The following is a 24,932-nucleotide window of genomic DNA, read 5'->3' on the forward strand; positions in this document are numbered from 1 at the left end:
GATTTCCCCTGATTCTGTGGCTCTTTTCTATTTTTCACTGCGTAGCTCTATTGTAGAGATATTCACATTTGTGTTTTCTGAAGCGCAGCATGTGAAATCTCTGCTTGTAGTCCAACTGGGCATTTCTCCAGAGTCTTCTTTGGGGCCGTGCGCTGTCATGCCTCCCTCCCAGACACTGGTGGAGTCTGGAAGGGAGGAGCAACATTGCACAATCCAAGAGAAAACTCTGGAGAAACGCCCAGTAAGACTACAAGCAGAGATTTCACATGCTACGCTCCAGAAGTCAAATGTGAGTATCTTTACAATGGAGCAAAGCAGTGAAAAATCGGAGAGCAGCAGTCAGGAGAGCTCAAGCACATTTACAAAGTAAGATTTTTTGATCGTTAAATTAGAAACAGTCAGCTCGATCTAAGGCCTGATGAGAGCGTTTGTAACTTTCTTCTCTGTATTTTAGCTCCTCGCCACAGATTTATGACCACATTAAAGTTGAAAGCGTAGGAAACAAAGAGCCTGTAAACAGTGCAATTTTTTTTTATGAAACCCAATAGCAAAAATGATTTTTAGTCCTAAATACATGTACTTAAACAGAAAAAAAAAATAATGTCCCCCCAATCCTTTAACAATAGACATGACGAACTATCAGGTGGCAGCAATGCGGGGTCTCATCCTGAGAGTTAACAGCAATGAAGCAGAGTTTTCCCTACAGAGGTTAGAGATGGCCGTATGTCTTCACACCTCTCCATCTGTCCGTACATAAAGCATTCACGCCATCGTCTACCAGGTATTGGGAAAAAAACAGAAATAAAGAACAGACGCATCGGTGACCCAGAAAAATTTGTGCAATGCTAATTCACATACACAGGACAGGAGATTAATATGCCCCTCCGGCCCGCGCGACATCCCACCCCACGTCATACCCACAAGACATCCTCTTCCCACTAATCGATAGCTAGGAACACATTGGCACGTGTAACTCTTCCACGTCTCGCACTGGTACATGAAAACGTACGTGGAAACGGGAGGCAGAAATGAGGACGAAGGAGGGATCAGGCCGCGGAGTAACAAAACATGGAGATTCTCAGGCCACAAGACAGGAATCGGGAGAGTCTGAAAGTTGCGGGTCAGTGGTTGCGGAGTGACGGGAGCGTGGGAAGAGGCAAAAAGGAAAGTCGGGAGAGGCCACAGTTTTTGGGCAGATCAGTTCCATGGTTCCTGCCCCCATTCCTAGTCCGTAAAGAGGTGGAGGGGCTGAAGAGGGCAATACTGGGCATCCTTCACCCATAGAACTGGCCGACCCCATTCCTGACACAACAGAGAGAGAGGGAAGATGGAGAGGACTGTGGACAGTCGACGAGGAGAGAGGAGAGAGCAGTACCGGCCGGACATTAATAAATATAATTACACAGTAAGGCACCCCCTCGGAAATCTCACACGCGGCTCTACGTACTGACAACCCGCCTCCTTCCTGCTAATGGAATGTCATCCGATCCTCGCTCCTAACCGGCCACTTCCAATTCATTTTACCCTACGTTATCTGGATGACCACGTTCTCCATTTCCGCACCCATCTTTGGCGTCCTCAGGACTACCCCTAATAACTGTATGACCCCCCCAACCCTCCCGACAGTCCCCAGATTTGACTCTCTCGGTATACATGGAGGTCATAGTCTTTCGGGTGACATTCTACTTCCGTGTCGGCTTGAAGGGAATGTTCATCTTCTCTGGATTACCAAAAAAAAAAAAAAAATTTCCTATAGTCACATACAAGTTTCCACTCTTCTCCCGGTTCTTCACGTTGGTGGCGTCTCATCTGTGGCATTTGTTATGTGGTTCAATGGGATCCTCGAATGGCAATTTTGCCCTCTACTCTCTCTCTCGGTGTTGTACCTCTTCTGGATTGCTCCTGAATGGGGGGTGGGGAGGTGGTACCCAGGCCGAGGATGACAATGGAGGGCGATGGAAGGGGATCAATGTCCACCCCCAGGCTCCTTTCCTGGGCGTTCATTTGAAATGTGAGTTAATGTCTCAAGCATCAACCCTCGGACTTTATCGGCGAGGTCGGGGACGTCGTCAGCACACAGCCCCGTAGTGGGCACCCCCGGGAGGATCTGCACTGTACACTTCCCTGAAAGAGAGAAAGAGGGTGCGCGTCACTAAAGAAATAGTAAGGAGGAAAAACATTATATATACGGTATATACCTGCACTAGATGGACCAACGTTTTGGCCCACATTCCTTAATCACAGAATTCAGATTTTTTCTTCACTTGTCATCCCCCAGTTTACTGCCTCCGGATCTCCCTCCCCAGTTTACTGCCTCTGGCCCTTTCTCCCCCTCTCCTCAGTTTACTGCCTCCGGCCCTTTCCCTCTTCCCCAGTTTACTGAATCCAGCCATTTCCCCCTCCCCAGTTAACTGCCTCCGGCCCTTCCAATTCCCTCCCCAGTTTTCTGCCTCCGGTTCTTCCATTTCCCTCCCCAGTTTACTGCCTTAGGCCCTTTCCCCCTCCCCAGTTTACTTCCACCGGCCCCTAGGTGTATAAACTCTGGCCCTTTGTCCCCAGTGAATAACATCCGGCCCCTTGCCCCCCAGGGGTATAACCTATGGGGTGGCCCCCCATGCAGTCTGTCTTTACAACCATGCGGCAGAACGGCTGGTGATGCAGAGCTCACCAACACCGGTGCGGTCCGATAAAGGAGTCACCGGGGTAACAAGTGGAAGGAACTGCAGCAACTCAGTCACGAAGTAGAGACCCTATAACATTACAGACCCGAGGGCCCAAGTGCTGAGGAGCATAGGGCATAAGTCACTTATGCTTTGCCGACTCCAAAACTGCAGAGTCCCTGACTACATTGTGCCCCCTGTACAGATGGTGGATGAGGATGATGCTGCTATGTATGGGCTGTTACCAGGGGGCGGCCTCGGCCCCTTAGGCCCAATGATGGGGAATCTTCAGCACAAGACATTGTGGACAATTGTAGCTTCAGTTTTGAGGGAACAGTTTGGGGGAAGACCCTTATCTGCCCCCCATGACTGCGCTCTGTGTCATACAGACATGGAGGGGGAGATTGGTGGGAAGAACATGACCGGCCTGCATTCTACTACCTGCAGAGACAGGAGGACTCCGACTGGCAGGAATTTAATTTTTTAACCCTTTCTCTGTGATTTTTCATCCCTATTCTGTGCGGCCATTTAATTGATCCACTATGGTGGTCCAGTCTCACTGCGACAAGTCAGGATGTGCCCCCCCCCGGACCACCAGGCATTTCCCCCCTGACCTCGGTGGAGAGATGTTCTGGGACATCACATGGTTGTCAGACGCCTCATTAATGCTGGATCAGAGCAGCGCTCTTATTATAGCAGAGAGTTCGGCTTCTATGCTTAGTTGCAGGAAGCGCGTTCAGTCTTGTGAAAGTGATGTGGAAACCGGAGCTTCGGCAGACACTGATGTTATGTTACACGGGGGACCAGCGTCCGACGGCTGGGTGTAAGTGCTCGCTTCATTATTTACTGCTTACATTTACCTCCTCGCCCTGCACACTGCGGCACGGTGCCCTCAGAGGGCCGCGCCAGCCCCCTACACCCCGAGCTGACCGGCACACTAATACTGGGGCGCAGGGTCATTGGAGGAGACACCATCAAAACATCCAACACAACTGGAAAAGTGACAGCGTGCAGTGATGAGCGACCATGAGTGGTAGCCACACAGACATGACGGGAACGGTTAATGATCGGCTTTTATGGCAGGATGTATATCGCCATTATCTACAAAAGGGCCAGAGGTGTTAATGTGGCGCGCTCTGAAGCCTCGCAGTATGACCCAAACTGGAGACCGCGAAGTGCAGAGCGCGCTACGAGGCATCACAGTGCGACCCAAACTGGAGTCCGCGGGGTGCAGAGCACACGCCGATGGACATTAGGAGCACGGGTTGGAGGAGATTAATTCCTGCGATGGCGGTTGCTCATGTTCTCCCCTCCACGTCTGTATAGACCTCATGCACTGGCCGCCGTCATGGGGGACACATAAGGGTCTTCCACAAACTGTTTCCACAAAGCTGAAGCTATAAATTGTCAACAATATCATGTGCTGAAGATTAAGATTTCCTGTCACTGGCGGCCGCCCCGATAGCAGCCCATAGCATTATCCCCCACTCCATCTATACAGGGGGCACAATGCAATCGGGGGAAGGGGGTAACGTCCTCTTGGCATCTTCGGGATTGCAGCAGGTCGCACGGGTTGTCTATGGCCATCGCACTCACAGGCCGTCAGAATGGCGACTTTGCGGCATTAGGTGACGTATTCTGCAATCTCACCTGTTGTGAACTTTTTGTCTTTCTTGCTGTAGAAATCCTTATAGGAAGACATGATGACTGGAATTACGGGAACCTAAAAAGAGAAGAAAAAATAGAAAGCGAAGCAACGATGCCCGCTGTACGCCATAACAGCAGGTGGGTCAGTAGACGGTGACAGCCCACTTCTCTCCTCCATAGATGGGGGTCTTACCTGCGCTTGCACTGCCAGGTGGAAGGCGCCTCGTTTGAATGGTAGCAGTGACCCGCTGTGATTTCGGGTCCCCTCTGGGAACACCCAGACACGCACCTAGGATCAGCACAGAGATAGGTATAGTAACTGACAGATCCCCCATCACTGTCCTCGCTGCTCTGCCATTACTGAGCCCTCGCATTCTGACCCCAATGGACCCAAGGTGCTCTGAAAAAAAAACCCGAGATATTCCGTCTCCTTGCTTCTTCCAGCTGGTGACGTGATCACTACAGCCAATCAGCAGACAGTGACTGGCTGCAGCGTCGATGTCTTAACCAGGCCAGAAATTGGTGAGGAGCAAAGGGCCCGAGTCCAGTAGGCGACTATCTGGGCCCATTTATCATATAACATATAGCAGTGGACGTCCCCGACAGTCAAATAAGCAGCATTAGGGGCTTAGGTCAGTGCCTTAGGCCCCATACACTGTGTGACCCCCACCACTTGACATATTAAAGCCCCCATGGTTTCCAATCTCACATCCTCCTTCAGCATGGTCTCCGCCGCCTCTGTCATCACGCTGATGGCGTCATCTGTTTTCTTGCGGTTGATGAAGATGACGCCGGCCAGCCAGCACGCCAGCCCGGCGGTGCCAGCGTACATCAGCTCGCGCTTGGCAATGGGCACACAGCGACCAGGCAGGATCTCCATCATTCCTGGAGAGAGAAGGCACACAAGAGGTTAATCATGTATATATAATCTCTGATGAAGCCCTGGTGTCACAGTGACCCACCAAGGTCCAACTGACCCCGACACTACATGTAATGCAACCTGCATGACTGCACCCCATGGGCAAATATGGTCCCAAAATCACCAAAATCCACAGTAAGGACCCAGAATATTCCCCATCCTCCTGCACCCAGACATCAGCACTTCTTACCCAGTAGATCCAGGGAACTCTGGTGATTTGACACCACAACGTACGGCTCTTTAATGTTGAAGTTCTCCCAACCACGGACCTCAATCTTGATACCATAAAGGTATTTAATATGCAGGAGCATGAACCGGAGGACCCTGAGACAGGAGAGAAGGTGCAGCGGTAAGTGACCACAGAGGTACGGAAAGGCCAAAATCAGAGGGAAGAACAAGCAAAGGCACAAGATACACAACAGATGGAGAAAACAAGAGAGTAAAGGGGACAAGGGCAGGGGCCGGTCCTGCAACATCGCAGTCTCACAGACGAGAGGAGGCGCCATCATCACTTACTTCATGTTCTCCACGTTGCGCCCCCGCACTGCACATATAGGAATGGCCAGGATCGCCAGCGTCAGGATCCAGCCATTGTAGAACGCCATCTTGCAGAAGTACTTGAAGGAGACGCTCCATTCGTACAGGAGTGGGAAAGCCACCAGACAGACCACGAAAAGCCACTGTGCCACAGACAGCTCCATCGCTCCTGCAGAGAAGAGACAAAGACCGATGAGCTTGGGGGATATAACGTACAGGAGGAGAGGGACGAGGACAGGGGGATATAACGTACAGGAGGAGAGAGGAGGACGGGGAGATATACCGTACGGGAGGAGAGAGAGACGAGGACGGGGAGATATACCATACGGGAGGAGAGAGAGAGACGAGGACGGGGGATATAACGTACAGGAGGAGAGATGAGGACGGGGAGATATACCGTACAGGAGGAGAGAGAGAGAGAGAGACACGAGGACGGGGGATATAACGTACAGGAGGAGAGACTAACGAGGGGATATAACGTACGGGAGATGGACGAGGGCAGGGGATATAACGTACAGGAGGAGAGAGACGAGGATGGGGGATATAACGTACAGGAGGCGAGAGACGGGGATGGGGGATATAACGTACAGGAGGAGAGGGACGAGGACGGGGGGATAACACGTACGGGAGGAGAGAGAGAGACGAGGACGGGGGATATAACGTACAGGAGGAGAGATGAGGACGGGGAGATATACCGTACAGGAGGAGAGAGAGAGACGAGGACGGGGGATATAACGTACAGGAGGAGAGACTAACGAGGGGATATAACGTACGGGAGATGGACGAGGGCAGGGGATATAACGTACAGGAGGAGAGAGACGAGGATGGGGGATATAACGTACAGGAGGAGAGGGACGAGGACGGGGGGATAACACGTACGGGAGGAGAGAGAGAGACGAGGACGGGGGATATAACGTACAGGAGGAGAGATGATGACGGGGAGATATACCGTACAGGAGGAGAGAGAGAGACGAGGACGGGGGATATAACGTACAGGAGGAGAGACTAACGAGGGGATATAACGTACGGGAGATGGACGAGGGCAGGGGATATAACGTACAGGAGGAGAGAGACGAGGATGGGGGATATAACGTACAGGAGGCGAGAGACGGGGATGGGGGATATAACGTACAGGAGGAGAGGGACGAGGACGGGGGGATAACACGTACGGGAGGAGAGAGACGAGGATGGGGGATATAACGTACAGGAGGAGAGGGACGAGGACGGGGGGATAACACGTACGGGAGGAGAGAGACGAGGATGGGGGATATAACGTACAGGAGGAGAGATGAGGACGGGGGGATATAACGTACAGGAGGAGAGAGACGAGGATGGGGGATAAAACGTACAGGAGGAGAGGGACAAGGACGGGGGGATAACACGTACGGGAGAAGAGATGAGGACAGGGGGATATAACGTACAGGAGGAGAGAGACGAGGACGGGAGGATATAATGTACAGGAGGAGAGGGATGAGGACGGAGGGGATACAACGGACGGAGTATACAGATGATGTTTATACTGGGGAGGGAGCCCCTGTATGAGGAGGGTCAGCAGATAATGGGCAGAGTTCAGCGCGGCTCCTCAGGACCGGGAGCTCTGCTCTCTGCTCAGCTTCTCTCCCACCCTTGTACACATTTCTAACATTTCGTTATTTTTCCCCTTTGTACACATTTCTTCAGCCTGTAGCCCCCCAGCTGCTGCAGGACAGCTGAACCCTGTAACCTCTATAACTGGTCTAATACTACAACTCCCAGCATTGCATTGACAGCTGTAACAACCTGTGACCCTCCAGCGACAGTAGAACAACAAATCCCAGCAATTCCCTGACCGATGACTGCAACTTGCAGCTTTCAGGCTGATGTGACACTACAACCCCCAGCATGCGCTGATGACCGGAAGAATTTTTTTTCTACACCAGTATTTACCCTTAATTGTCCAAAATAAAAATAAAAGGAAAAGTCAGAACTTCCTGTAGTGGCCGGGCCCATCTCCAGGGGCTTGGTTTACGGTATATACCGGCTTGTGCGTCATCTCTATGCGCTGCGGTATACGGATCACCTCATGTCCTGGCAGGTCGCACTATAATAACCAGATTCTCCTCCCGGTGACTGTAGAAAGCGGAGATCTCTGCGCTCCACGGAGAGATCTACTTACGGTGCAGCCGAGAGTGAATCCATGCACACGGTCAGCAGCGGCCACGCCTGGGCTGCTCTCAGATAAGCGGCCTTATCTCACCATTAAGTAATGAGGCCGCCCGTATCTCGTCATCTCACCTGCTCTGGCCTCCCCACATTACATCAGGCCTGGTCCATCGCACGGCTACACTCCTGCACCACCATACCCCCCCTCGCCTGCCTCCCCCGGCCTCTGCCGCCCGAGGACCTCCATCAATCCCGCTTTTGTGCTGCTGTGTTAGCCCTTTGTCTGACATTTTTCTGCTGCGGCTCTTGGTGCCCAGACGGCACCGGGTCACATGAATACCCACTGGGTTCTGGCCAAGGGCAACTCTGAAAGCCTGACCGCAGGGGCTCGGACTCCGCACAGGCCCCTAATTATTTAGGAAATTTATATATTTTTTTTCTTTTAAACTTTTGCTCCGGAGCGATAATGTATTGCATCTCCAAACTATCGATATCTAAAAGGGGATTGTCACCATGTTTTACCCATATTAACAGGCCCAAAATTTAGAAAAATATGTCCTACAAATACTATTCTAAATGTATACCCATTAGTTCTCGATAGGTCAGCAAGCCTCTGGAAAGTTGGTTAAGAAAATGCCCGTGCCGTATGCAAAGTAGAGCGCCCCACCTGGGGGGGCCAGACCCAGCAAAGCGCCCCGCCTGGGGGGCCAGACCAGCAAAGCGCCCCGCCTGGGGGGGCCAGACCCAGCAAAGTGCCCCGCCTGGGGGGGCCAGACCCAGCAAAGCGCCCCACCTGGGGGGCCAGACCAGCAAAGCGCCCCACCTGGGGGGGCCAGACCAGCAAAGCGCCCCGCCTGGGGGGGCCAGACCAGCAAAGCGCCCCGCCTGGGGGGGCCAGACCCAGCAAAGTGCCCCGCCTGGGGGGGCCAGACCCAGCAAAGTGCCCCGCCTGGGGGGGCCAGACCCAGCAAAGTGCCCCGCCTGGGGGGGGGGGCCAGACCCTGCAAAGCGCCCCGCCTGGGGGGCCAGACCCTGCAAAGCGCCCCGCCTGGGGGGCCAGACCCTGCAAAGCGCCCCGCCTGGGGGGCCAAACCCAACAAAGCGCCCCGCCGGGGGGCCAAACCCAGCAAAGCGCCCCACCGGGGGGAGGGGTATTATGCAAACCCAGCAAAGTGCCCCACCGAGGGGCCAAACCCAGCAAAGCACACCATCGGAGGGGTCGGACCCAGCAAGCAAAGTAGAATGAATGCACCTGCACAGGACAGGAGAAACACTGCGCACGCTTCATTTCTATGCTGTATTGCACGAGATTAAGGGTCTGCGATAAGCGTAATCCTCATCAGAGGGACTGTCCTATTGCAGATTCACTGGAAATACCATGGACCCGTGAGCACTGCTCATGACCGCCGTCGATCACACTGATCTGATGGGAGCGGGTCCTGGGGCTGGCGGGTGTACACAGTATGCAGAGATGGAACGAGTCAGCGCCATACACTGGTGCGTGCGGTATTGCGGTTTCTGGCTCTGTACATGGTACACGTCCCAGAAAACCCCTTTAATGGGCCGTCTCATAAAGGCTAAGTCTGTCCATATATCCTATTGGGGCAGATGGAAGTCAGCGAGAATGACTCTTTTCTCCAGACTATGGAGGGGGGAATCAATGTGTAAGAACATCCCCTGCTCTGGAGGACTGGACTCAACTACGCATCTTACGGGCGGCCATCTATTTGTATACCCGACATATAATCCGGTATTTCCCCTTCACCCATCTCCTCGCCCCCCATCGGTGGTAGTAATGGCAATATACAATATGCCCGCCAGAAGTACCACTGCATAAGTAAATGAACCCACCCAGGCTCGGATCCCCCCCAATCTACAGGGGCCTGGCTATGGTCTTCATTAGAGGGTTACCTTCAGATCTGGGCCAGTGCAGGGCACCTGGAGTCACGCTGCCCGTCTTCTCTTGTTAAATTAATCCTTCCTGCCAGATCCGGCGGCGGTGGCCATCAGCCGGCAGATCTGAGTGATAACAGCTGCCCGTCTGCCAAGCCATTCTGTAATAAGTGAGTCAGAGGCCGGACGCAGCGAGGGCGCACCGCGAGCTGCAACTAAATCCTTGTAAATCCACTTGGTAAGATATTAACTGGAAACAGACTGAGGAGCCGGGGGCCATGACAGCATCTGCAGGGTCCTGAGGACTCAGAGGCGCCATCAGAGAGGAGCTCGGCTGATCACTGCTCGCTGAGGGTGGACCCGTACACTTTATGAGCCGACCCTGCCTCTCCCAACTCTCAGCCCCTTCACCTCAGCGATCAAGGAGGAATCAACAACGGGATCAAAAATTCTGACATGTCATATGTTCTATTTCACAGCCAATATGAGCAAGCAAAGCTGCAGTGTAAAGCAGGCAAGTAACAGATGTCAGAGGTGAACTACAGACCACCGTATACTCCTACTGATCAGCAGAGACGCTGGAGTCACCCATCAGAAGACTAAAATATTACTTGAGGGTTATACAATTATCAGACAGGTTCATTTCTAAACTTATAGCTCTTTTTGGGTGAGATTGCATCTACTACCCCTCTATTATACCGGTGCTTACCCGTCACAGCGCTAGCCAATGGAGAAGCAGCTTTGACGACATTTGATGACATCACACGGAGCTTCACCGACTACCTGTGGAGAGCACATGAAGGGTTAAGGCTGGCACCAAAACACGCAGTGTAATAGATCCCCTGCATTGAAAAAATCTGATTAATATTCCCCAGGATTGGCCAGTCCCCGCAACCAGATATGGGTGGGGTGGGGTGGGGATGTCTGGTCTATCTGCTGTCCTAGGACACAGCGGCCTGGCAGCTTTCAGATTCGGCACTTTTTTCCCCCCCTCTTTGTGCCGTATTAATCAGATTTTTGCAACGTCCGATGATTTATTTGAATACAGTTAGATATTCATGTACTGGTTTATATATAATAATTTTGTTCACTTGTATTAAGTTCTATGAGCAATGAAATTTAATGATAATGTCTATATTTTACCCGGGAAATACTGTGTATTCATTGCATTCTTAAATCTTCAGAAATAAACTACATACATATTCTAGAATACCCGATGCGTTAGAATTGGACCACCATCGTGTGTGTATATGTGTATATATGTGTGTGTGTTTCCGTCTGTCTGTCTTTCTGTCTGTCGCGGATATTCATTGGTCACGGCCTCTGTCTGTCATGGAAATCCAAGTCGCTGATTGGTCGCGGCAAAACGGCCACGAACAATCAGCGACGGGCATAGTCTGGCGGCAAAATGGCCGCTCCTTCCTCCCCGCAGTCAGTGCCCGCTCCATACTCCCCGCAGTAAGCGCTCACACAGGGTTAATGGCAGCGGTAACGGACCACGTTATGCCGCGGTGTAATGCACTCCGTTACCGCTGCTATTAACCCTGTGTGATCAACTTTTTACTATTGATGCTGCCTATGCGGCATCAATAGTAAAAAGATCTAATGTTAAAAATAATAATAATAAAAAAAAATCATTATATACTCACCGTCCGTCGGCCCCTCGGATCCAGAACCGGCGTTTCCCGCTCCTCGCGATGCCCCGGTGACCGCTCCATGCATTGAGGTCTCGCGAGATAATGACGTAGCGGTCTCACAAGACCGCTACGTCATCATCTCGCGAGACCGCAATGCACTCTTGGGACCGGAGCGCGAGGAGCATCGGTAACCGCTTCGCCTGCATCCGGGGCCAACGGAAGGTGAGTCAATAACTATTTTTTATTTTAATTCTTTTTTTTTTTAACAGGGATATGATGCCCACATTGCTATATACTGCGTGGGCTGTGCAATACACTACGTGGGCTGTGCAATACACTACGTGGGCTGTTATATACTACATGGCCGGCCGCGACCAATTAGCGAAGCGTGGTTCAAATCCCGCGCCAATTCGCGGCCGGCCTGCGCCTGTCGCTGATTGTTCGCGGCCGGCCATCTACTATATAATTGTCTAAGGGTCACTTTCGTCTTTCTGTCTGTCCTTCTGTCTTCCGGTCACGGATATTCATTGGTCGCGGCCTCTGTCTGTCACGGAAATCCAAGTCGCTGATTGGTCACGGCAAAACGGCCACGACCAATCAGCGACAGGCACAGTGCGCCTGCCTGTCGCTGATTGGTCTCGGCCGGCCATGTAGTATGTAACAGCCCACGTAGTAAATAGCACAGCCCACGTAGTACATTGCACAGCCCACGCAATATATTGCACAGCCCACGCAATATATTGCACAGCCCACGCAATATATTGCACAGCCCACGCAATATATTGCACAGCCCACGCAATATATTGCACAGCCCACGCAATATATTGCACAGCCCACGCAATATATAGCAATGTGGGCATCATATCCCTGTTAAAAAAAATAATTAAAATAAAAAATAGTTATATACTCACCTTCCGTTGGCTCCTCGCGCGCTCCGGTCCCAAGAGTGCATTGCGGTCTTGTGAGAGGATGACGTAGCGGTCTCGCGAGACCGCTACGTCATCATCTCGCGAGACAGCAATGCATAGAGCGGTCACCGGAGCATCGCGAGGAGCGGGACAGGCCGGTTCTGGATCCGAGGGGCCGACGGACGGTGAGTATATAACGATTTTTTATTTTTTATTATTATTTTTAACATTAGATCTTTTTACTATTGATGCCGCATAGGCAGTATCAATAGTAAAAAGTTGATCACACAGGGTTAATAGCAGTGGTAACGGAGTGCGTTACCCGCGGCATAACTGCGGGGAGTATAGAGCGGGCTCTGACTGCGGGGAGGAAGGAGCGGCCATTTTGCCGCCGGACTGTGCCCGTCGCTGATTGGTCGTGGCAGTTTTGCCGCGACCAATCAGCGACTTGGATTTCCATGACAGACAGAAAGACAGACAGATGGAAGTGACCCTTAGACAATTATATAGTGTGTGTATATATGTATATATGTATATATATATATATATATATATATATATATATATATATATATATATATATATATAGTTTTTTTTCACAATATAGTCACATGGAAGTTCAGGTAACAGACCACCGAGAAAGGAGTCATAGCACATGCTGAGACTAGTAGTTCCCCGGCAGCTAGGTGGGGTTACGGTACATGCGGTTGTACACAGATGACTGATCACATGGAGTAATATCATCTGTATATTTCGAGTGCAGGGTTCACAGCAGTCTGGGCACAGTATGGCGACGGTCACGGGGCGGACAGCTGAATCCGCGCTCGACAGTCTCTGACTGCACAGAACAGGTGTCATCCCCAGAGGCTGCATGTCCTCCAGACGGGATCGTTGCGTCGTAAACTTCTCGATTCCTCCTCATTTTTTCCTCATCACTGATCGCTTTGTCTCCCCCCTCATTCTCCTCCTCCGCTGCCATCAATGACTGAGGCCTCTTCTCTCCTCACACCCCCGTCTCCCTCCTGACTGTCGCAGCTGCTGACGTCTCTCCCAGATCATTGTCCTATTTACTGGATAAGAAAATCCCAGGCAGCCTCCATCGCCCGGCCCTCACCCCCGTGGAGTGGAGGCTCGCGCCATGTCCACCCAGCGGGCATCGAATGTCCACATTACACAGACTGTGAGATGATACACATGGCTAGAACGTTTACTGAAGAGAAGACGGTTACATGGTACAACATGGGCCCCAAGACCAGGTCTAGGGCCACAGACCGCGGATGAGTCACTACGCCGCAGTCCAGTTCAGAGATGGGAATAAAATACAGTTAACGCGGCCCACATGCCTGGGGCTGAGGGTGGGCCCTGATGACCACACACCACAGACCAGTCAACAGCTTTTACTTCCAATCATATGCCCATGTGGTTGAGGAAATAAACAGCCACCAAGCACCTCCAGAGGCAGATTCTCTCCTGGGAGAACAAACAATGGGGCATGCTGAATTACAACATCCCCAACCCTTCATTGCCCCAACATGTGACATAAGGAGAGGCTCAGAACACCCCCATAAAGAGCAGATGGCCGGCTGATGTTGCCGAAATCATGGGTTGGCCAACAGTCATTTAACCTGCATGGCTGACCTAAGAGTAGGAGAAGCTAGGTAATTCCTTCCTCCATGACATGGTCATATGACTACACAGAAGAACTGTAGATAATAAACAAATATCAGATCCCCCTTAATAAGTTACTAAAAGGTACAGATCTGACCATGAAATTGATGAGACGAGTGCTCTGAAAGGTGCTAAAACACCACAGATACCAGTCACCTTTCAAACTTCCTACTATACATGTGCCCTTCACCTCTCCTGGATCCATAGCCAAACACGGACCCTGCTTCCTCCTCCTCTTGCCACAGACTCAATCCCAACTCTTCAGTGTGCTATATTGCCTATAGAGGCAAGACATATGTGCAAGCTCAGTCAGTGGATAGCCGCCTGAGTATTCAGGTAGCTGGCATCCACACCACCACTGTGGACATCTCTACTACGCTGTCTCAGGAGGCTTTCTGGCACATGCAGCTGAGTATCTGGGTGTTGCTACATGGGAACAAGTGTGCATCAGGACATAACCTAACCTGCTCTGCTACATCGCTAGGCTCTGCTATATTGCCACAAGTGTGCCTCGTAACATACACAGATACGCTACATTGCCACAGGTGTTTCTCTGGTTTACAGCTGGGCACTGCAATATCCCAACACACTTAGCTCTGCTGTGTCGCTGGACTCTGCTACAACTCTGCTCCACCTCTACCTCGAGTCTCTTGGTCTAGCACGTCAATGAGACTACTCTACTGTGCCGATATCCAGACTCTGCTTCATCCACGGAGTCTCCAACTGCCATTCCTTCTACACAGCCTCCATTGCTCCAACGTCAAGCGTTGCGGCTTATCACCTACTCCTCTGGACCAGCAGCTTCGAGGACTCACCTCACCAGGTCAGACATAACAGGAAAACTCAGTATCTAGATAACGTTGGGGAGAGTCATGAGGCCCCATAACCATTCTATACACATTCAATGATCCCAAATTATTATTTTTTTCATCCAACGTGTATGGAGGCCGAGGCTGCATGAAAGAAGGAGCCTGACCGGTGACAGAAGCAGCACCCGTGACATCCAATATGGCCGACAATGGTAACCGTCAACCCGTTACTTCCCATCCTTGAAATTTAGCATGACGAGACACCCTATAAAACCATCAGGCGACTATCTAAAAGTCACGATCCAAGTTCAATAAAGAGACCAAAAATCATCAACCAGAAAGATTTCCACAAACCTAGAACAAGGGACGACCCAGCAATACTCCCATCACCGTTAACAAATGTGCAGAACTCTCTGCTACTCAACATTCCCCGAGGCCAGAAACAAGGCTCAGAAAGCCATGAGTAAGAGTGCAGCTCTGGAGTATAATACAGGATGTAACTCAGGATCAGTAATGTAATGTATGTACACAGTGACTGCACCAGCAGAATAGTGAGTGCAGCTCTGAAGTATAATACAGGATGTAACTCAGGATCAGTAATGTAATGTATGTACACAGTGACTGCACCAGCAGTATAGTGAGTGCAGCTCTGGACTATAATACAGGATGTAACTCAGGATCAGTAATGTATGTACACAGTGACTGCACCAGAAGAATAGTGAGTGCAGCTCTGGAGTATAATACAGGATGTAACTAAGGATCAGTAATGTAATGTATGTACACAGTGACTGCACCAGCAGAATAGTGAGTGCAGCTCTGGAGTATAATACAGGATGTAACTCAGGATCAGTAATGTAATGTATGTACACAGTGACTGCACCAGCAGAATAGTGAGTACAGCTTTGGAGTATAATACAGGATGTAACTCAGGATCAGTAATGTAATGTATGTACACAGTGACTGCACCAGCAGTATAGTGAGTGCAGCTCTCGAGTATAATACAGGATGTAACTCAGGATCAGTAATGTAATGTCTGTACACAGTGACTGCACCAGCAGAATAGTGAGTGCAGCTCTGGAGTATAATTCAAGATGTAACTCAGGATCAGTAATGTATGTACACAGTGACTGCACCAGCAGTATAGTGAGTGCAGCTCTGGAGTATAATACAGGATGTAACTCAGGATCAGTAATGTAATGTAAGTACACAGTGACTGCACCAGCAGAATAGTGAGTGCAGCTGTGGAGTATAATATTCAGGGCAGGATAATTGATGTAATGTGTGTACACATGTGAACGTGACAATTATCTTTAGAGATCTGATCACTTAAAGTTAGAGATGTAAGGGGTAAGCTTTCTCCTTGTGGAGAGACATGCCAGTATGAGGAGATGTAAACGCCATGTATTCTCCTCTGGGAAATGAAATATGCAAATTATCTCTTCAGAGAAAAAGAGGATTTGAGCTGTAGCGCCCCCAATTGGAAGGAACAAAGGGTCAGTATTGACTTGTAGGATTGCTACTTCCATTAGAGGGCGCTACATCTCAAATCCACTTTTTCTCTGAAGAGAGAATTTGCGAAGTTAAAGATCCAGACCTGAGGCTGCACTACTGCTGACCTCTGACATGCAGTGTTGTCATGGGGCATTTAATAATATCGTCATTCTTTCCATGTGAGAATTTGTTTGGATCCCTATGCGGCCTCTGACCTCTCTGCGCCTGATAAGTGCTGTTGTGATCTCTATCAGCGTCTCAGTAGTGCAGATCAGCGTCTCTCAGTAGTGCAGCCTCAGGCTCGAGGGCCGTAATGTGTAAATATCAGCTGATAGATGTCATTGGATTACGGGTTGATTCTAGCAGTTTTTCTCATGATGGATTTGTAAGTTTGTGTTATATGATCATGTCTATGAACAATTGGCCTAAACTCCAGGGCGCCCCACTCTGAATCCCCGGATTTGGGGGGACTCTGGAGCGCGGCCCCTGTACAATGCACCTCTTTATTATCAGATATCGCCTTGTACTTAAGGCCGCTCTCTGGACACTTCAAGGGGCTGCAAAGTGGGGAAAAAAGTTTTTGGCAAAAGTCTCGGAGCTTAGTGTAGCTCCCGATGGGGCGGGAAACGTGCGCTTAGTGGAGCTCCCGATGGGGCGGGAAACGTGCGCTTAGTGGAGCTCCCGATGGGGCGGGAAACGTGCGCTTAGTGGAGCTCCCGATGGGGCGGGAAACGTGCGCTTAGTGGAGCTCCCGATGGGGCGGGAAACGTGCGCTTAGTGGAGCTCCCGATGGGGCGGGAAACGTGCGCTTAGTGGAGCTCCCGATGGGGCGGGAAACGTGCGCTTAGTGGAGCTCCCGATGGGGCGGGAAACGTGCGCTTAGTGGAGCTCCCGATGGGGCGGGAAACGTGCGCTTAGTGGAGCTCCCGATGGGGCGGGAAACGTGCGCTTAGTGGAGCTCCCGATGGGGCGGGAAACGTGCGCTTAGTGGAGCTCCCGATGGGGCGGGAAACGTGCGCTTAGTGGAGCTCCCGATGGGGCGGGAAACGTGCGCTTAGTGGAGCTCCCGATGGGGCGGGAAACGTGCGCTTAGTGGAGCTCCCGATGGGGCGGGAAACGTGCGCTTAGTGGAGCTCCCGATGGGGCGGGAAACGTGCGCTTAGTGGAGCTCCCGATGGGGCGGGAAACGTGCGCTTAGTGGAGCTCCCGATGGGGCGGGAAACGTGCGCTTAGTGGAGCTCCCGATGGGGCGGGAAACGTGCGCTTAGTGGAGCTCCCGATGGGGCGGGAAACGTGCGCTTAGTGGAGCTCCCGATGGGGCGGGAAACGTGCGCTTAGTGGAGCTCCCGATGGGGCGGGAAACGTGCGCTTAGTGGAGCTCCCGATGGGGCGGGAAACGTGCGCTTAGTGGAGCTCCCGATGGGGCGGGAAACGTGCGCTTAGTGGAGCTCCCGATGGGGCGGGAAACGTGCGCTTAGTGGAGCTCCCGATGGGGCGGGAAACGTGCGCTTAGTGGAGCTCCCGATGGGGCGGGAAACGTGCGCTTAGTGGAGCTCCCGATGGGGCGGGAAACGTGCGCTTAGTGGAGCTCCCGATGGGGCGGGAAACGTGCGCTTAGTGGAGCTCCCGATGGGGCGGGAAACGTGCGCTTAGTGGAGCTCCCGATGGGGCGGGAAACGTGCGCTTAGTGGAGCTCCCGATGGGGCGGGAAACGTGCGCTTAGTGGAGCTCCCGATGGGGCGGGAAACGTGCGCTTAGTGGAGCTCCCGATGGGGCGGGAAACGTGCGCTTAGTGGAGCTCCCGATGGGGCGGGAAACGTGCGCTTAGTGGAGCTCCCGATGGGGCGGGAAACGTGCGCTTAGTGGAGCTCCCGATGGGGCGGGAAACGTGCGCTTAGTGGAGCTCCCGATGGGGCGGGAAACGTGCGCTTAGTGGAGCTCCCGATGGGGCGGGAAACGTGCGCTTAGTGGAGCTCCCGATGGGGCGGGAAACGTGCGCTTAGTGGAGCTCCCGATGGGGCGGGAAACGTGCGCTTAGTGGAGCTCCCGATGGGGCGGGAAACGTGCGCTTAGTGGAGCTCCCGATGGGGCGGGAAACGTGCGCTTAGTGGAGCTCCCGATGGGGCGGGAAACGTGCGCTTAGTGGAGCTCCCGATGGGGCGGGAAACGTGCGCTTAGTGGAGCTCCCGATGGGGCGGGAAACGTGCGCTTAGTGGAGCTCCCGATGGGGCGGGAAACGTGCGCTTAGTGGAGCTCCCGATGGGGCGGGAAACGTGCGCTTAGTGGAGCTCCCGATGGGGCGGGAAACGTGCGCTTAGTGGAGCTCCCGATGGGGCGGGAAACGTGCGCTTAGTGGAGCTCCCGATGGGGCGGGAAACGTGCGCTTAGTGGAGCTCCCGATGGGGCGGGAAACGTGCGCTTAGTGGAGCTCCCGATGGGGCGGGAAACGTGCGCTTAGTGGAGCTCCCGATGGGGCGGGAACGGTGTGCTTAGTGGAGCTCCTGATGGGGCGGGAAACGTGCGCTTAGTGGAGCTCCGGATGGGGCGGGAAACGTGCGCTTAGTGGAGCTCCGGATGGGGCGGGAAACGTGCGCTTAGTGGAGCTCCCGATGGGGCGGGAAACGTGCGCTTAGTGGAGCTCCCGATGGGGCGGGAATGGTGTGCTTAGTGGAGCTCCTGATGGGGCGGGAAATGTGCGCTTAGTGGAGCTCCTGATGGGGCGGGAAACGTGCGCTTAGTGGAGCTCCCGATGGCGCCGAACATGACTTCTATGCATTAGGCGTTGAATTTTAGCCCATGAAAATCAATAAGCGAAATCACAAAAAAATGCATTTGTTTGTGTATTTGATCCCTATTTTCTTATGTTGGTGTGAATAAGCCCTAAATAAGCTTTTCATTGTTTCTGGAGAATTCCTAGCAAGCACCGTGCCTGTGGGTAATTGTAATCTCGTCTCTTCTCTCCCGCTGACAGGACTTATTTCAGAGATATTTCACTTTCCATAAGAGATTGTAGAAACCTTCTTCCTTGCTGGAGCTGCGTCTGGTTTTATCCATATTTTGAGTTGCCTGTAGCAACCAATCGGATTTCAGCTCTCATTTGTCAGAAGCCCTTTTGTGAGTGAAAGAAGCATTCTGATTGGATGCTCTGGACAACCACTGCCATATGTCATCAAAAAAACACTGTACAAAAAGGAGAAACATGGCATAAGAAGGCCTTGTTGCCCATAGCGACCACTAAGAATCCTTGTTTTAATTCACATACAGTATATATATATCCACATGCATACAGAGGTAAAACAGGTATACATCCCCAGTCGCTGTGATTTCCCAGTTGTCCGTGGTGCCTGGTACTGGTCACACCTGATGCCTCCATTACACTGAATTACCACAGGGACCTGGGAGCTGACACTTTCCATGTTCATACAGCTCACTGACGAGTCGCTGCAATTACCTCACACGTAAAATACATTCCCAGCGGCCTAAACCTTTTGAACGGCCTCATTTTAGCCTGAAATGGCAGATTACAGGGAGCAATAGCTCAACCTTATAGCACGTGGAGATAAATCTAAGTTATATATGGAGTGCCCCTTTAAGTAGCGCTGGGAGACTGCTCCTTCCATGCTGTCCTGACACTGGTCACCGTCTCCTTACTCTGGCCATGCATGTCCCGCTGCCCCCATAGTGTCACAATCACCAGGGACCTCATATTTCTTCAGAGCAGCAAGCCCTGTAAGACGTCACTGACTTCCTGTAGAGTTTACCACAGAGGAAACCTGTCTACAGCCTCTGAGGAGGAGTAATAACTGCATCATCTGTACTCTGCATATAGACTCAATCCACTGTGTACATACATTGCATCAAATATCCTCTACAGAGTATTCTACCCCAGAGCTGCACTCACTATTCTGCTGGTGCAGTCACTGTGTACATACATTACTGATCCTGAGTTACATCCTGTATTATACTCCAGAGCTGTACTCACTATTCTGCTGGTGCAGTCACTGTGTACATACATTACATTACATTACTGATCCTGAGTTTCATCCTACATTATACCCCAGTGCTGCACTCACTATTCTCCTGGTGCAGTCACTGTGTACATACATTACTGATCCTGAGTTACATCCTACATTATACCCCAGTGCTGCACTCACTATTCTGCTGGTGCAGTCACTGTGTACATACATTACTGATCCTGAGTTACATCCTGTATTATACTCCAGAGCTGCACTCACTATTCTGCTGGTGCAGTCACTGTGTACATACATTACATTACTGATCTTGAGTTACATCCTGAATTATACTCCAGAGCTGCACTCACTATTCTGCTGGTGCAGTCACTGTGTACATACATTACATTACTGATCTTGAGTTACATCCTGAATTATACTCCAGAGCTGCACTCACTATTCTGCTGGTGCAGTCACTGTGTACATACATTACATTACTGATCTTGAGTTACATCCTGTATTATACTCCAGAGCTGCACTCACTATTCTGCTGGTGCAGTCACTGTGTACATACATTACATTACTGATCTTGAGTTACATCCTGAATTATACTCCAGAGCTGCACTCACTATTCTGCTGGTGCAGTCACTGTGTACATACATTACATTACTGATCTTGAGTTACATCCTGTATTATACTCCAGAGCTGCACTCACTATTCTGCTGGTGTAATCACTGCGTACATACATTACTGATCCTGAGTTACATCCTGTATAATACCCCAGAGCTGCACTCATTTATATTATAGGGCAGTTCTATTTTGTTATTTTTTTTATTTTTTTAAAGCAATCAGGAAATCCTCTTTTTTGGGCAGTGTATCTTTTCCTGCAGGGTTCTGAACAGTTTTTTGTTTTTACAGCCTTTTGATTGGCCAGTGTCTTGGTTGGAGCAGGTTCCATCAGTGTGGCACTGTATACAGCCCGCACTGTGACTGCACTGTATATAGACCGCACTGTATATAGTCTATACTGTATACAGACTGCACTGTATATAGTCGGCACTGTGACTGCACTGTATACTGTCTGCACTGTATTTGCTCTATATACCTCTCCCTGGTGCGCAGCCTCACGACTCTTCCTAGCCCACACTTAGGTAGGAGAAAAAAGGATCATCCCCACGCTGCCGCAAGAAGAATTCCAAAAATTGTAGAGGTTTCAACGTGGTTTATTCTACGCGTTTCAGGGTTCAGGTGACCACTGCATCAGGACATACCACAAATATGGTACAATATTTGTGGTATGTCCTGATGAAGGGGTCACCTGATCCCTGAAACGCGTAGAATAAACCACGTTGAAACCTCTACAATTTGTGGAACTCTTCTTGCGGCAGCGTGGGGATGATCCTTTTTTCCTACCTAAGTGTATGTTTCAATCAGGTCTTGCACTGACCTGTGGATCTGCAGCAGTCGCCATTAATATATGTCCTTCCTTCAATCTCACCAGGTGAGTAGTTCTCTTGGTGGGCAACGCTGTGTAACGTTTGATAAGACCCTATTTGTGCTTTTGTGTTCCCCTCTTTTCTGACTGTTCCTAGCCAGTATTCTTCCCTTCTGCTGCTTCGCTTAGTGCCGATTATTGGATGAATATTAAAGACACAGATTCCGGACCATCAGATACTCCGGATCCCCGTCACTCTCCCCCCCCCCCCCCCCGTATTATGAAATATTAGGCTTATTTTCGGCCCGGCCGGAGTACACAGGCGGACGCACGACATCGGGAACTCCCCACAACAACATTGTTTACATTTTTTCTTGACACATGAGCTGTAAAATCCGACATCTGCGGGACTATGACAAGCCTAACGGTACAACGAGTTGGGATAACACCCGGCGTCCACATGTGCGGAGTTCTACCATAAGACAGTAGGTCTGGAACCAGCTGAGGCGAAACTACAACTCCCAACAGAAAGCTGAGAGTTGTAGTGCCACAGGTGGAATTGTCCAGGCTATAGAAGGTGTAGCTCCCCTCCTCCCAGACGAGCGATATGCTGCATCCGCCATAACTGACCTGTACAGAGGGTCCCTGGCGGGCTCCGGGCTTCCTGTTGAGCTTCAGCAAACCCTGGGGTGAAAGCAGAGAGAAGATTGGAGCCCCTCGCAAATGGTAGACCCCCAATCACCTCCAGCCCTGGCACTATGGAGATCACACTACAGCTATTCTCTGCCCACCCTGAACTTTCTGCACTGCGCCCCAAATCCGTACCCATTACGGTTCCCCAAAAAGTTTCCAGCTGCACTCCTCTGCCAGCTAGCCTGCCCCCTCCCATTACCTCCGGTATCAATGCCAGCAGGGTGCAATCTCCGCTCTGCACAATCAGGTACCATCTGCTCCACCTCTTCTCCTTCTCTGCCCCCCCCCAGATGCTGATGTAACGGTCCACTCCTAGTATAAAAGTAACAAAATGGCCAGTACTAACTGCCTACGGAGGGAGGGGAGAGCCAGGGTGCACCCCAAGAATGGAGATCTGGGGGGAGAGGAGGCCAAATCCAACAGCTGCTGCAGGAAAGAGACAGGAAAAGGGGGAGATGGAGACAAGAGGGGAGAAGAGCAAGAAGTAATGGTGAGGGGGTGATGGCAACAATCAGGGAAATGACAGGGGCACAACGTATCAATGGCCGCAGAGACAGATGACAGGAGAGGAGACAGCGGGGAAGAGGAGGGAAGGGGCAGAGGAGGGGGCGGGGAGGGCACAGGACGGCGGCAGAGCGGGGGCAAGAGGCCGCGGAGGAGGAGGACGGAGCCCGGAGACCACTGCTGTCTGCAGATGGAGACTCACTGAGAGAGGGCGGAGCCGGGGCAAGGCATTGTGGGGACTGTAGTCCTCGTGGCCGCACAGGATTCTGGGAGCTCCATCCATGATGTCTGATCAGTGCGGTCCTGACCCGCAGCTGCTCCCAGCATTAACCCCTCCTGCACCACAGGCCTGCAGCTGCTCCAGCATTAACCCCTCCTGCACCCCAGACCTGCAGCTGCTCCAGCATTAACCCCTCCTGCACCCCAGACCTGCAGCTGCTCCAGCATTAACCCCTCCTGCACCCCAGACCTGCAGCTGCTCCAGCATTAACCCTTCCTGCACCTTAGACCCGCAGCTGCTCCAGCATTAACCCCTCCTGCACCCCAGACCTGCAGCTGCTCCAGCATTAACCCCTCCTGCACCCCAGACCTGCAGCTGCTCCAGCATTAACCCCTCCTGCACCCCAGACCTGCAGCTGCTCCAGCATTAACCCTTCCTGCACCTTAGACCCGCAGCTGCTCCAGCATTAACCCCTCCTGCACCCCAGACCTGCAGCTGCTCCAGCATTAACCCTTCCTGCACCCCAGACCTGCAGCTTCTCCCAGCATTAACCCTTCCTGCACCTTAGACCCGCAGCTGCTCCAGCATTAACCCCTCCTGCACCACAGGCCTGCAGCTGCTTCAGCATTAACCCCTCCTGCACCCCAGACCTGCAGCTGCTCCAGCATTAACCCCTCCTGCACCCCACACCTGCAGCTGCTCCAGCATTAACCCCTCCGGCACCACAGGCCTGCAGCTGCTTCAGCATTAACCCCTCCTGCACCCCAGACCTGCATCTGCTCCCAGCATTAACCCTTCCTGCACCCCAGACCTGCAGCTGCTCCAGCATTAACCCTTCCTGCACCCCAGACCTGCATCTGCTCCCAGCATTAACCCCTCCTGCACCCCAGACCTGCAGCTGCTCCCAGCATTAACCCTTCCTGCACCCCAGACCTGCAGCTGCTCCAGCATTAACCCCTCCTGCACCCCAGACCTGCATCTGCTCCCAGCATTAACCCTTCCTGCACCCCAGACCTGCAGCTGCTCCAGCATTAACCCTTCCTGCACCCCAGACCTGCATCTGCTCCCAGCATTAACCCTTCCTGCCCCCCAGACCTGCAGCTTCTCCAGCATTAACCCCTCCAGCACCCCAGACCTGCAGCTGCTCCAGCATTAACCCTTCCTGCACCCCAGACCTGCAGCTGCTCCAGCATTAACCCTTCCTGCACCCCAGACCTGCAGCTGCTCCAGCATTAACCCCTCCTGCACCCCAGACCTGCAGCTGCTCCAGCATTAACCCCTCCTGCACCCCAGGCCTGCAGCTGCTCCAGCATTAACCCCTCCTGCACCCCAGGCCTGCAGCTGCTCCAGCATTAACCCCTCCTGCACCCCAGACCTGCAGCTGCTCCAGCATTAACCCCTCCTGCACCCCAGACCTGCAGCTGCTCCCAGCATTAACCCCTCCGGCACCCCAGGCCTGCAGCTGCTCCAGCATTAACCCCTCCTGCACCCCAGACCTGCAGCTGCTCCAGCATTAACCCCTCCTGCACCCCAGACCTGCAGCTGCTCCCAGCATTAACCCCTCCTGCACCACAGACCTGCAGCTGCTCCAGCATTAACCCCTCCTGCACCACAGACCTGCAGCTGTTCCAGCATTAACCCCTCCTGCACCCCAGACCTGCAGCTGCTCCCAGCATTAACCCCTCCTGCACCTTAGACCCGCAGCTGCTCCAGCATTAACCCTTCCTGCACCCCAGACCTGCAGTTGCTCCCAGCATTAACCCCTCCTGCACCCCAGACCTGCATCTGCTCCCAGCATTAACCCCTCCTGCACCCCAGG

At 52.1% G+C, this 24,932-nt stretch overlaps 1 protein-coding gene across 2 annotated transcripts; it reads right to left on the minus strand.

Moving 5' to 3' along the window:
- Nucleotides 1–515: 515 nt before the first annotated feature.
- AGPAT1 (1-acylglycerol-3-phosphate O-acyltransferase 1) lies at nucleotides 516–23,109 on the minus strand. 2 transcript variants are annotated; one of them, XM_077286118.1, is made up of 9 exons: nucleotides 22,736–23,109; nucleotides 22,327–22,380; nucleotides 10,508–10,581; nucleotides 5,743–5,932; nucleotides 5,417–5,550; nucleotides 5,017–5,192; nucleotides 4,501–4,596; nucleotides 4,311–4,383; nucleotides 516–2,124 (listed from the first exon to the last, which is right to left on the minus strand). In XM_077286118.1, the coding sequence occupies exons 3-9, from the start codon at nucleotides 10,557–10,559 to the stop codon at nucleotides 1,967–1,969; spliced, it is 879 nt and encodes a 292-aa protein (XP_077142233.1). In that variant the 5' UTR covers nucleotides 10,560–10,581; nucleotides 22,327–22,380; nucleotides 22,736–23,109; the 3' UTR covers nucleotides 516–1,966. The 2 variants fall into 2 exon arrangements, with proteins under 2 accessions (XP_077142233.1, XP_077142232.1); XM_077286117.1 differs by having other exon boundaries at nucleotides 22,589–23,106.
- Nucleotides 23,110–24,932: the final 1,823 nt, after the last annotated feature.

Source organism: Ranitomeya variabilis, chromosome 2 (genome assembly GCF_051348905.1).
Source record: "Ranitomeya variabilis isolate aRanVar5 chromosome 2, aRanVar5.hap1, whole genome shotgun sequence".
NCBI lineage: Eukaryota > Metazoa > Chordata > Amphibia > Anura > Dendrobatidae > Ranitomeya > Ranitomeya variabilis.

Excerpts from the sequence above, each read along its gene's own strand:
- AGPAT1 (XM_077286118.1), bottom strand. The coding sequence starts at position 10,559 with ATGTCATCAAATGTCGTCAAAGCTGCTTCTCCATTGGCTAGCGCTGTG. Across the intron at positions 5,193-5,416 it reads GAGTTCCCTGGATCTACTGG|GAATGATGGAGATCCTGCCT; the intron begins GTAAGAAGTGCT and ends TTCTCTCTCCAG. Across the intron at positions 2,125-4,310 it reads AGACAAAAAGTTCACAACAG|GGAAGTGTACAGTGCAGATC; the intron begins GTGAGATTGCAG and ends TCTCTCTTTCAG.